Raw genomic sequence first — 11,940 nt, 5'->3', positions numbered from 1 at the left:
GTGGGGGACAAGAGAATAAAGTACATGTGTTGTTCGGGGGTGGGGTTTGGGGTGGGGGTGAGAGAATAAATTCCGCGTGTTGTTTTGGGGTGCTTGGTGACTGGATATCTCTGTACCTGTGGCCGGGGGCAGTCACTGCTGTCCAGGGCCAGTGTTCCCGTCAGAGGGCGATGGGGTCCCCGGTCTGTTAAAATATAGATATTCCCGAAGGGGTGACAGCTTAATCCTTGGAGGTGGGCGGAAGTTAGTTCATCAGGGGGGCCGGTGGGAGAAGTGTTATTTCCTGCTCCCCACAATACCCCCACCCAAAACAGGCATCTCTAAGGAACAGGAGCCTGAGGCCTTAGTGGTGGGCTTATAGGTGGCAGGGGGTCCTGGTGAAGAGAGTAAGAGAAGAGTAGTTTTGATGGGGCCCCACCCTGTTGTCCCTGCTGTGGATTCAGCCACTTCCCGCCCAGCCAGCCCTGAGTCACCCAGTGTCCTGTGTTCCTTTGTCTCTTAGCATCAGATCTCGTCACCCAGGTGTGAGAGCTGAGGTTTTACTGCCAAGAGGGACAAGGAGGGGCCTTGGTTTTACAGCCTCTGTGAACCCCCAAGAGAAAATTCTCCCAGGAGGACGGTTTACATGTCAAGGCTGCCTCAGCCCAGGAAGGAAGTAGAATATTAAGTGGCGCTCTCCCCTTGAAAACACAGTGATTTATACTCCACCTACTGTGTCATTTTCTGAGCGTGAACGTGGGGCTAGAGGACTGGAGTAGATTCTAAATGTTCGAAAAGAGAAGAGCTGCCATTTTTCTAAGTTCTGTAAAAATCTGAGCTTACTTGAGACGGGGGGTGGGTCAAGAATTCCAAGTGTGGTCCCTGTTCTCCCGGAGACCCTTTGCCCCGTCAATGCCATTGGACAGTGAGTGGGTGAGGTTAGAATCTGAGGGTTCTTAATTTTGATTTTATAGCCTCCTTTGGTCCCCCAAGAGACAGTAGTCTGCCGTTGGGCAGATTGTGGGTCTATGTGGAAAGGATAGTTTGAAATAGAGCCCAGGCTTCAAGGGAATGCACTGCCCTGCACGCTGGAATCATGTGAGAACCTGTCACGGCTGTACTCACGGAAACACAGGTATTGTGACTTGTTCCAACTAAATATAAAGTATTAACCCAGAAAAATGATGTGTTTTGGATTTTGCACACTTGTCAGAAACGAGCCACGCATTTTAGAAAGAACCTTCAGAGTTTCCTGGTGTTTTCTTTCCCTCCCGCGCCCTCAGCATCACCATCCTTGGGACGGGTGCCAAGTGGCTGTCTGTGCTCGAAGAGAGAAACATGAAGCCAGGTGAGTGTGTCCGTCAGTGCCTGGTCCCTGATGGCCCGCCAAAGCAATCAAACCCGCGTGTCCCGTGTCCTGCACGCACGTGCAGGCCAGCTTGAAGGAGTTCGTCTTAATCTTTTGCTGGTTCTTTGCCGCAGTGGAATCCCACAGCCTCCAGACGCTGCACACGATCCTGTCCACCGGCTCCCCGCTGAAAGCCCAGAGCTATGAGTACGTGTACAGCTGTGTCAAGAGCAGCGTCCTCCTGGGCTCCATCTCAGGTATGGCTCCTGCGTGCTGGTGCGGGGAGGGGAGTCCTGCCTGAGTCAGAGGCGGTGGGGACACGTCCACGCTGGTCCCCCAAGGCGTGCACACCCTCTGACCCAACACCTGTGGGGCGGCTCTGAGGGGGCGAAGCATCCATTTCCCAGGAACCTGGGTCTGCCTTCCAGGGGAACACAAGAGGTTTCACCAGCTCCCCGCTGAAAGGTCATTGTTTTAGGCTCTTCTCCAGCTGGGAGACTTGGGCCAAAGGAAACCACCCAGACACAGGAGGTTCGCTCCAGTGTCTAAATCACCTCCTTCAGTTTTTCCTGAAGAGCAGCTCCACCTGTTGGAGAATTTTTCACTATTTATCTGGAGAAGGAAGGGTAGATATTTGTCCTTTGGGGTCTTTCTCCTTTGCTGCTCACTAATGCGGAACATAAGCAGCTTGTCTCAGTCTCCTGATGTTTGAAGCTCCTCGTGTCCTTCTCACAGGTGGCACCGACATCGTCTCCTGCTTCATGGGCCAGAATCCTTCTCTGCCTGTGTACAAAGGGGAGATTCAGGCGCGGAACCTGGGCATGGCCGTGGAAGCGTGGAACGAGGAAGGTACGGCTTCGCCAGCGTTTCTTTTCTGTGACCTGGTGTGAGTGGGACCTTGGAGGCACAGGGAGGTGCGTGTACATTTGTGCGGTGTTGGTTCTTCAGAACCACGCTGTCGGAGCGGGGCGGCCCCTCTCTCTCGCAGACTGATGTCCTCTGAACCTGGTTTAACAGCCGCTGGGCTCCAGTCCCCAGCCCCCGTCAGCCTGCCCGCCTGAGAAGTAGGTGCTGGGCCAGCGCACTGACAGAGAGCCGGGGCTCAGGCACACAGGCGGGCCGTTTTCCTCCCGGCCTCCACGCCTTGGAGACGCTGTTGATGCGCCATGCTGCCTGGCCAGCCTGACGCTCTGACCTTGACGAGGCCCCTCGGGGAGCTGGGCACTGGGCCCTCTGCTGGTTTCAGGACAGACTTTTGCTTCGTAGCTGGTAGTGGCCACTGGCTATAAATCAGCCAAGCCTGTTTGTGTCTCCAGCACCACACCAGGCCTGGGGTGTGGTATGTGCACTGCACAAGTTCACAGACTTACACTGCGGTTCATGTCTGCACTGCAGCTGCTGTTACTTTAACCTGACGGAGTGAATGGGAGGTGATGCCAACCCCCGTTTGTGGGAGGGGTGGGGTCACGGCTGGCTAGGCGCTGGAAGCCTGATGGGTGCAGAAAGCGCTTCGTCTCTCCTCCTCCACAGACCTTTCTGAATGTCACTTGTCATTTTCACAAGGGCTTTTCCCTGTGCTGCCCAGACTGACTTGCTCTGCTCCTTACGTCTGCCTTCTCCCCAACGGTCTGCTCTGTTTCTCCTGGGACTGGCCCGGACGGGGGTGCTCCTGTTTCAGATACATGCTATCTGTCAGGGTTATTGTGGGCTGGAGAGCTAGCCGAGGGGAGAGAAGTTTGAAAAATCAGAAGCCTCTGCACAGACACGGTGGAGGTGATGGTTCTCTGCTCCAGTCTTACTGTGTCTGGCCTGTGAAAGGTGCTCGAAGAACACACGCCGGCTGGCTCACCGCTTCCGAGGGCCGAGTCACTGGAAGGGACGATCTCCCACCCTCCCTGTTGGCCTCTGCGGCCTGCAAGTTCATGGGGCTAGAAACTGTGACTCAGTACGACTTTTTTAGCAGGCAGTTTGGTGAAGATCTGTAGGTACCCAGTGATCTGCTGTGGGGAGAAATACCTGCATATATGCATAGGGTGACACATGCAAGAATATTCATAGCAGCATGGCTTGTCATGGGGAACAACGTGAACACATCCTCAGGAGGAACGGACGCTGGGGATCACACACGGAGGGTTACAATGGTGAAGACGAATGGACTGGAGTGTGTGGCACATGAACGAGTCACCCGGAGGTTTCGCTCAAAGAGCAAAGCATGATGATGGACACACGCAGTCGGGTGCCATTTATGCAAAGTTTAGAAACATGCAACGGGACAGGGCATGTTGTCGCACGTCGATGTACTGAAAGTGTTAACACACACAGGATTAATAGAACATTCAGGGAGAGGTTTGGAGAGTGTGTTGGGCGGGAAGGCACTGGGGAGGAGTAAGACGCTGTCAGTGACACGGGCGATGGCACACGGGTGCGGAGCAGCTCTGTCTGCATGTGTTGGACATTCTGCATAATAGGTAATAGGTTAAGAAAGCGAGAGAGCGCCCGTGTGCTGGGGAGCGTGGCTGTGCTGTGTCTCAGGTGGTTCTTCCTTCCTTCCAAACCAGGAAAGGCAGTTTGGGGAGAGAGTGGAGAGCTGGTGTGCACCAAGCCCTTCCCCTGCCAGCCCACGCACTTCTGGAATGACGAGAATGGCAGCAAGTACAGGAAGGCATATTTCTCCAAATTCCCAGGTAGGCTGGAGTGCAGACAGAGCTGCCCTGAATCCCACCTGGGCTGAGCCTTCTGGGTTTAATTCTGGATGTGCCGCCTCGCCCCGCCTTTCCCACCCTCTGCCGAAGCCTGGTGAAGCCGCTCACAGCTCACTCTGCCAGTGGGGTGATAGGAACTTTGAATCAGTATCTTGTCATGTTCAGATTGAAGCCATCATATGAAACCATCACCTGGGTTTAGTTTACTCTTAACCACCTGGTGTGCCCAGGGACCCTTGGCCACACGGGAGCCGGCATGAGCCGCCGGTGGGACACGTGAGACTGGAGGGCCCGCTCCCTTACTCAGGATCGTGTCCGCCTGTCGGAGGAAGATGGCATGTGGCCTGGGACTCTGCCTTTCTGTCTCGCACACCGTCCTCCAGGCCCTGTGGAGATGGTGGAGTGAGAGTGCTTTGCAGTGGCATGGTTTCCAGCCAGGCCCATCACTCACGCAGACGGCACCCCCTTGAGTGCTGCTTGCTGCAGGGCGCAGAAGGCTTTTATTGGAAGCTCCGATTCCTGTCTCCCTCTTATCTTATTTCATAAGCAAGCTCGAGTGATTGCTGCTCTGGAGTTCATAATTTAGCAAGCCTTCTGTCCCAGAGTTATTTATACTAAGTGCTTGCTTTCTCCAGTCTCTCAGAAGGTAATCTGGTTCTGCATAAAGCACATGTGGAGAATCAGAAAATGGCTGGTGACCGTCAGGGTAGAATGCGCCATGTCTTCCGCACGTCTCTCTACTGGGCCTTGCGTGTTCGCATATCCCATGTGAAAGCCATTGTACCCAGCATCACACCCTCCACACGGGAGTTGCAGGAGCCCCCCCTGCCCCCACGTATAGCTTGGCTTCCACTGTACAGCCTGCCGGTGCCTTTAAGCCCCACCTCAGATCCTGCCAGTGTGTAGCTGTCCAGACCGACTAGGGCAGAATAGAGAGAAACGTTCCTCAAATGACCCTGAAGAGAAGGCAGAGAGGCCAGAAGGATGAGAACCGCAGCATGAGGGCCCATCTCTTCCCCTGCAGCATATCACTTTCTGTTATGTGGACAGGGGCTCGCGTGACCAATTCTCTCAGGATTAATCGCAGAATAAATCTTTCTTTTTTGTTTTTTTGAGCTCTGCTATTCCTTCCTGGGGAAAACAGATACCTTGTGACCTGTTACATTTCCGTTTTCGCCGTGGCTGCCAGGAAACTCAGAGTTGAAATCATTGCTTCGTTATAGCATTCCTCTTACCCCCAGTACAGGGTTTCTGATTCTCTTTAAATAGTCCCATTATGTGGCTGGCCTTACAGGTAATTCCTTAAACGCTTTCTGGGAGTAGATGGGAGATATGAATAAATGTGTAAAGAGAAAGGCAGAGGAGGTAGTGGGGTCTGAAGTCCCTGGCTGTGGAGGGGTGGACACAGGGTGAACAGGCTGCTGCTGCGGCTGACGACTCCGGGTCACTGCACAGCCAGGGGACCCTTGCTCTTGCCGCCTCTTGCCCAGTGGCCCTGCGTGTGGCTGCCCCAGGGACACTGCAGCAGGAGGAGCCTCGGGCTGGTTTAATTGTTCCTGGTGATTCCTGTGACTTCCAAAGCCGGGGCTTGGCCCCTTGGGTACGTGAGCTATGTCGTGCCCACCGTGCGGGCCTCCCTCTGAGCAGCAGGGGCCCAGAGCCAGCTGGGGCTGCGCAGGGCAGCTCTGCAGTCAGTGTTGCCTTTGATTCTTTCCTCTTCCCCTCCCTCCACGTCCCCCGGGTTTCACCTGCTCGTTCGCTCTCTGTCCATGCGGCTGGTGCCTTAGTTACTGGGACGCTTAGTGTTACCGGGACGCTGGCAGTAGCTTCCAGGCTGGTCACGCTGCTTCTGGTTAGTCTGTTCCAAGAGTGGCCCCTGCCCTCCAGACCAGCTCCCGCAGCCACCCCGGACCCCCCTCTCTTTCTACGGCATGGTTTGTACTTTCCCACTCTCCCCTCAGAGGGCCCTCCCCAGCTTCCACTGACCACCCCTGGGCCCCCTCTTTATATCCTCGTGGCTGGGGTTGGTCTTACCGTCAGAATTCCCGTGGCCCTTCGGTGCCGGAGTGCCATTTCTCGCATGCCGGCGCGTCGGCTGGGTGTACACGGGCCCGCACTAGACCTGTAGTCTTCGGCGTAGGGACTGCTTCATTCTGCCCCCAGTGCCCGGACCCTGCCCGGACCACACCCATTTCGGCCATGACTGTGTCTGGTGATGAGAGTTACGTTGCTGAATTGCTGAGTGACCTGTTGCTGTCATGCCTGCCTCAGGCATCCGTCGGGGCAGCTGGTCAGCAGCCCTTCCCCTCGGCTTGACCGAGCACCTCTGCCTCCCTGCAGGTGTGTGGGCACACGGTGACTACTGTAGGATCAACCCCAAGACCGGGGGCATCGTCATGCTGGGCCGGAGGTGAGCGGCCTGTGGTCGGCGTCTCTTCCCTGGAGGCATCGGGGAGGGGGGGGGCACTTCCTGTGTCATTCCTGTGCCAGTTTCCTGAGGGCCTGGTCCGCATTCCCAAAGGTTGGGTGGGAGGCCCATACCCAGTGACCGTTCACACCTGCGACAGCTTTTCCGGGATGTTGGGGTGTGGGTCTTGGGTCCCATACGACATTTGGGAGGGAGGGACCCGTGTACAGGAGGAAGGGGCAGTGAGGTGACAGATGTTTCCACATAAAGGGGACTCCCTTGATGTCCAGCTTTGAGGTTAGAGAGAGTAAGAGAGGGGTGGCTGGTCGGGTTTAGGAGCCTTGTGTCGCCATGTAGAAAGGGGGTGACTGTCTCCCGGCCTCCTCTGCAACGTGGCCCGCTTACGACCTGCTGTGTGTTCATAGTCTCATTTCTCTTTCTAGTGACGGCACACTCAACCCCAATGGAGTGAGATTTGGCAGTTCGGAAATCTATAACATCGGTACGCACGTCCCCTTTCTCCTGAGTTCTTCTCAGGGCATCCAGGAAAGAAGGGGTGTCCCAACGCGGAGCCCAGCGGCCTCCCTTCCAAAGAGCTCCCCTTTCGGCAGGACTCTGGCCCGTTTGCCTGGCGTGAGAACACGCAGTGAGGACATACATTGTCCCCACTGCCTGTGGCTCATCAGACCCCCCAGGGCGACTCTGAAGGTGGCATGGCCCGGCCCACCCTGGCCCTTCGTCACGTTGACCTCCTTCGGGTTCCTTAGCAATGTCTGCTCTTCAATGTCTTCTGAAGAAGCAGAAGCACAGAGGCTGCATGGCTGCTGTGGGCACCACGCGGGCACCACGTGGGCACCACGCGGGCAGGACCCGTGTAAAGCAGCGTAGGCCTCCCGGCTGCACAGCAACCCCCCAGAATGCCCAGCTCGGGCCAGCGTCAGCCTCGGAGTCATGCCCAGGCTGCTGTGCAGCCAGGGTGGAGAAGTCCTGATCTGCCTGATTCCAGCCTTTCTTCCTCCCACCTGTGGGTCCCAACCCAGGTGCTCACTTCCTTTGCAGTTTGTAAATTAATCTGTGAAGTAGGTATGGGCCGCACTTGGCCTCCTTGCAGAATGTCAGCCGCTCCAGCTCCCGCTCCTGCTCTCTCCCTGTCTTCTCCATGTGGGTGATCTTCTGTCTGTCTCTCCCCCCACCCCGGGGTTCTTCCCGGGAGAGCTGGGAGGAGAGGTGGGCCGTCCCTGGCCAGCTGGGTGGCCTGGCCTTTGCGTTTGCCCTGTGGGTCGGGTTGGCTGAGGCGAGCGTGGCAGTGTGAGCGTGGCCCCTGTCCGTGTCTCTGCAGTGGAAGCCTTCGAGGAGGTGGAAGACAGCCTCTGCGTGCCCCAGTACAACAAGGACAGGGAGGAGCGGGTGCTCCTCTTCCTGAAGATGGCTCCCGGGCACGCCTTCCGGCCCGACCTGGTGAAGCGTATCCAAAACGCCATCCGCGTCGGCCTTTCGGCTCGGCATGTGCCCAGCCTCATCCTGGAGACCAAGGGCATCCCGGTAAGGCCAGCGCCGGGCACTGTCTCCTGCCACCTGGCAGCGGTGGCCAGAGCGCTGTCGTCTCCCCACGAGCCCACACACTCAGGAACACTCATGTGGGAGCCCGCTCACGCTTTATATATAGTTTGTCCCGTTGCCTGGCAATGCCATTCTTTTTTCCTGCCGTCTCTTTTTCTTTTTTTTAACCCTTCCTAAGTGGCATTATAAAGCAAGTTCTGCTAAACACCAGTGTCTAGAGGGTAAGCAGGCCCAGCCCTGCACGTCCACCTGGCTTTTCCTCAATGCCGTTTTAGTGTGTTCTCAAAAGTATTAATGAGAAAATTAATTCTAATTTTTTAAAGAGCTGCTGGGGTGCTGTTGGTCTCTCCTCATTTTATATTCTTCCTGCGGAAAGATTTGAATCTACTTGGATTTGAACCTACTGAAAGTGGTGCCCCCGTTTGCACACTTTGTTTAGGTTCTAAGTGGGGGAGAGGTCTGCCCCGATGGGATCACAGCTCCGACTTGCTCTCAGCTGAGTGAGTGTGCGCGTGTGCGTGCATGTGTGTGCGTTCAGACACACAGCCGTCTAGATACACAGACGAGCCGGGCTGTCCCTTCAGCCTGCAGAATGGCTGATGACGGAGGAGATGGGAGCAGATGCTGATGGCCAACAGCATCTGGCCATCCGCATCTGGTGAAGATGAAGCCACGTTTGGTGCTGCCTGAGCAGGGTCGGCATGTGAGGTGCAGTTGGAGGCGGGGTGGACCAGGAGGGACGGCATTGTGGGAAATCCTAAAAGGGCGACGGCGTCAACTCTGACACTCCTAGGGCAAGCTGACACGGTGCTCCTGGCCTAAAGTTCTAGCAACACCCTGCACACCTTGTCTGCAGGCCTACTGTGTGCAGGTGCTCACAGAGCCCCTCCCTCCGTCCCCCCCTCCCTCTTTCTCTTTCTGTCTTGGTCGCTCTCTGACTATGTAGAGATGTTGGCTGTCAGGGACAGAAGGTACTGGAACCTGACCCTCACTGCATTTTCCTGATGAGGGTCTCAGACTTTCCTTCGGTGAATCAGTTCTGTTGGCATTTGGACCATTTTGGTGAACTGGAGTTTGAGTTTGTCGGGTCGGCTTTATTTTGTTGGAAAAGAACCGGTGTCCTTTGCGGCCAGAGTGGTTATTCCCGAACTGTGTCTGCTCATGAGAATAGTGGAGTGGTTTACGAGAAAGAGAGAAGGACTGCGGTGGTTTCTCCATCCTCAGCCTTGCTCCCACCGGCTTGTGGGGAGCTGTCCTCAGCTGTGAGCTGTCCTCTCTCCAATGACTATCTTGTTCTCCATCTGCTGGGCCCGTGAAATCATGTTGAGGGTTACTTGAGATTTTTCAAGTATTTTCAGACCCTTATAGTCTGAACTAATGGAGCACTTAGGAGAGTGTTTGTTCCGTGTGTCACTGAGCTGCCGAGGGTCTGACCCAGCCACAAGGACTTGGGGTTGGTCCCAGCCATGGGACAGGCGTGGGGAGTTGAGGCATCGCCAGACTGGCAGGGCCCCAGACAACCATGCCTGCCCCGGCCTGTCCTGACTTTGCATGGGTGGGGTGCGGGGGGAGGAGGCTCCTGCCTGTTCCCCAGCCCCTCGCCCCAGAGGAAACAGTGGGATTTTCTCTAAAACACTGCCTTGTTTATTTTGTCGGCTGATGGAAGATATAAATTATTAGCTCCCACGAGCCGTTCTTGGAGCTTCTGTGTAAAGCTTAGAAGCACATACAGCACGTGAGATGCTTGCATGTTAAGGTGACAGTGACAGGCACTCCCTCGGAAGCCAGTGCTAGATTCTTAATTAGTTCACACGTCTTCTGTGTTTTTCAAATTAATAAATTTTAATTACATAGCAGGTTAAAAAAAAAAGTAGTGCCAGTGAGAGGAGAGATTAGGGCACCAGTGGCTTTATGACAGGGCTCTGTTTTCCTAGAAGCTTCCTGCCCCTATGCACGCTAATGCCACCGCCAAAAGCCCATTGGGATTACGGATGAAGTGCACGTGCTCAGAGAAAAAGTAATGTCTCATCCTGCTCAGATAAATGGTTCCAAGGAAAACTTTTTGCAAAAGTTTGGTGAGGCAGCTGGATGAAGCTCGCTTTCCGGTTCCAGACCAGTGACAAAATCCTAGAAAACCTGAAATAAGAGTCACAGCTAGTCTCTGTAATATAACAAAGTGTAATAAAGTCAATATAAGTGATAAAATAAAAACGAAACATAATTGTGAGGCACTTCCGAGAGCTGTGTTCGCTCCCTTAACCTTATGACCTCGGGGGAAGGTGCTGTCACCCCCATTTTGCATTCGAGGAGACAAGCTCGGGCTAAGGCATGGGTCCCCAATCACCCAGCCGCGGGGGCAGAAGTGCCGTCCACTCCCTTGGTCGAAGAGCCCTTCCTCCGTGCTCAGGGCTGAGAGCCTCAGGCGGAAATCGGTCCTCCTGGATGGGATGTGCTGGGATACCAGACCCGGTGGCCTTCTTCCCCTTTTGGGTTTAAACGCCATTTTTGTGTGTTTTCCCTGGCAGTACACCCTCAACGGCAAGAAAGTGGAAGTGGCAGTAAAGCAGGTCATTGCTGGGAAGGCCGTGGAGCACCGAGGGGCCTTCTTGAACCCTGAGACCCTGGATTTGTACCAGCACCTCCCCGAGCTGCAGGGCTTCTGAGCGGCCAGTGGGCAGCCTCGCCGCGACACGCGTCGGCACCGTGACGGCTGTGTGGCCAGGAAATTGCTTAGACACCCGCAGCTCTTTGGAGCAGATGTGCCCCACTGTCTGTGGGCTTGGGGAGGTCATTTGTCTCGTCTCTGGGGACTGCCGCACGCACGAACAGGATCCTGACCTGGAGGCGATGGGGGCCTTGGCGTGTGTGGCCGTCTGTGTGCGTACGTGTCTGCACAGGCGCTCTGGCGTGCACGCACATGGGTACCTGGGTCTGCCTGTGTGTGCACGTAGAGTGCTGGCTGGCCTTCTGGTGACAGTACACCCCCAAGGAGCCGTCGTGCCCTCACATCCTCCCTGTGGTCCACTTCACTCTGCCAAGGTGCACAGCTCTTTCTTCGCTTTACTTTGGTCTCTGGCTCTGGCCGTCATCCCTCGGGCCACATGTTACAAGGGCACCCGTGTGACGTCCTTTACAGCTGGTTGTCAGGACCCGGTGGCTGACCACCGTGCGTCGTCTGTGTGACAGAGGGAGCACATGCAGTTCCTGCTGGAACCCTGTGTCAAAATGGCACTGCCCAGCAGACGGATAGTTCCCTCTGGAGGACCAGTGGGTTTCATGCTTTAATAGCAGCTTTCTCTCACGGACTTTGAATGGTTTAGAAATCTTTAATGTGAGTTGTCTGTGGTATTCGAAGAACTGGATGTCCACCCTGTGGGCGGCCCCCCCAGGCAGCAGGTCACCGAGGGACCTCTGGGGACGTTGCCCCGCTGCAGGCCTCCCCCTGAGGGGACTCTTCATGTCGAAATGGTGTCATTAGTGCCTGTCCCTCGTGTCGTGGGTCTGATGGGCAGTTGGTATGTTCTCTTCAGTTCAGTCCCTGTGTTCCTACTGTTCATTTTTGTATTTTTTAAAACTGAGCACAATGCCATACTTTTTTGAATCCCTTTTCTTTTGGATTATAAAAATATTGGGGGAAAATTGCCCTGAGGGCTTCATTGCAATAAACAAACATACATGTACATATGCGTGTACACTGCACATGTGTTTTCTGTGAAGGAGGTGACTGGCTCCGTGGGTGGGAAGCTGGCCAGCCCGGAGCCGTGCTCTGGGGAGATGCTTGGTCCAAACAGTCGGGGCATTTCCTGGGCCCCTGGTGACCAAATGAAGCCACACCCAGAGGGTGCTGACGTTCTCACCTGGGCTCTCTCATGGCTCAGGGCCAGTGTCTGGGTAGCAGCTCTTACCTCGTCCTTGCAAGAGCTGTGTGTCACTTGAATTGTGTC

The 11,940-nt window shown here is 55.4% G+C and overlaps 1 protein-coding gene across 2 annotated transcripts in view; it reads left to right on the top strand.

Moving 5' to 3' along the window:
• Positions 1–11,678, top strand: part of AACS (acetoacetyl-CoA synthetase) — a 50,993-nt gene extending 39,315 nt beyond the window's left edge. For both annotated transcript variants that reach the window (XM_081037658.1, XM_081037659.1), the window contains exons 11-18: positions 1,263–1,327; positions 1,462–1,584; positions 2,063–2,176; positions 3,886–4,011; positions 6,370–6,439; positions 6,880–6,938; positions 7,776–7,978; positions 10,522–11,678. In XM_081037658.1, the coding sequence (XP_080893784.1) occupies positions 1,263–1,327; positions 1,462–1,584; positions 2,063–2,176; positions 3,886–4,011; positions 6,370–6,439; positions 6,880–6,938; positions 7,776–7,978; positions 10,522–10,659 (898 nt within the window). In that variant the 3' untranslated portion in view covers positions 10,660–11,678. The remainder of the gene's footprint in view (positions 1–1,262; positions 1,328–1,461; positions 1,585–2,062; positions 2,177–3,885; positions 4,012–6,369; positions 6,440–6,879; positions 6,939–7,775; positions 7,979–10,521) is intronic.
• The last annotated feature ends 262 nt before the right edge of the window (positions 11,679–11,940 follow it).

Source organism: Rhinolophus hipposideros (assembly GCF_964194185.1).
Source record: "Rhinolophus hipposideros genome assembly, chromosome: 24".
In the NCBI taxonomy this organism is placed as follows: domain Eukaryota; kingdom Metazoa; phylum Chordata; class Mammalia; order Chiroptera; family Rhinolophidae; genus Rhinolophus; species Rhinolophus hipposideros.
Note: the sequence above shows the minus strand (reverse complement) of the source record. Positions and strands in the feature narration are given on the sequence as shown.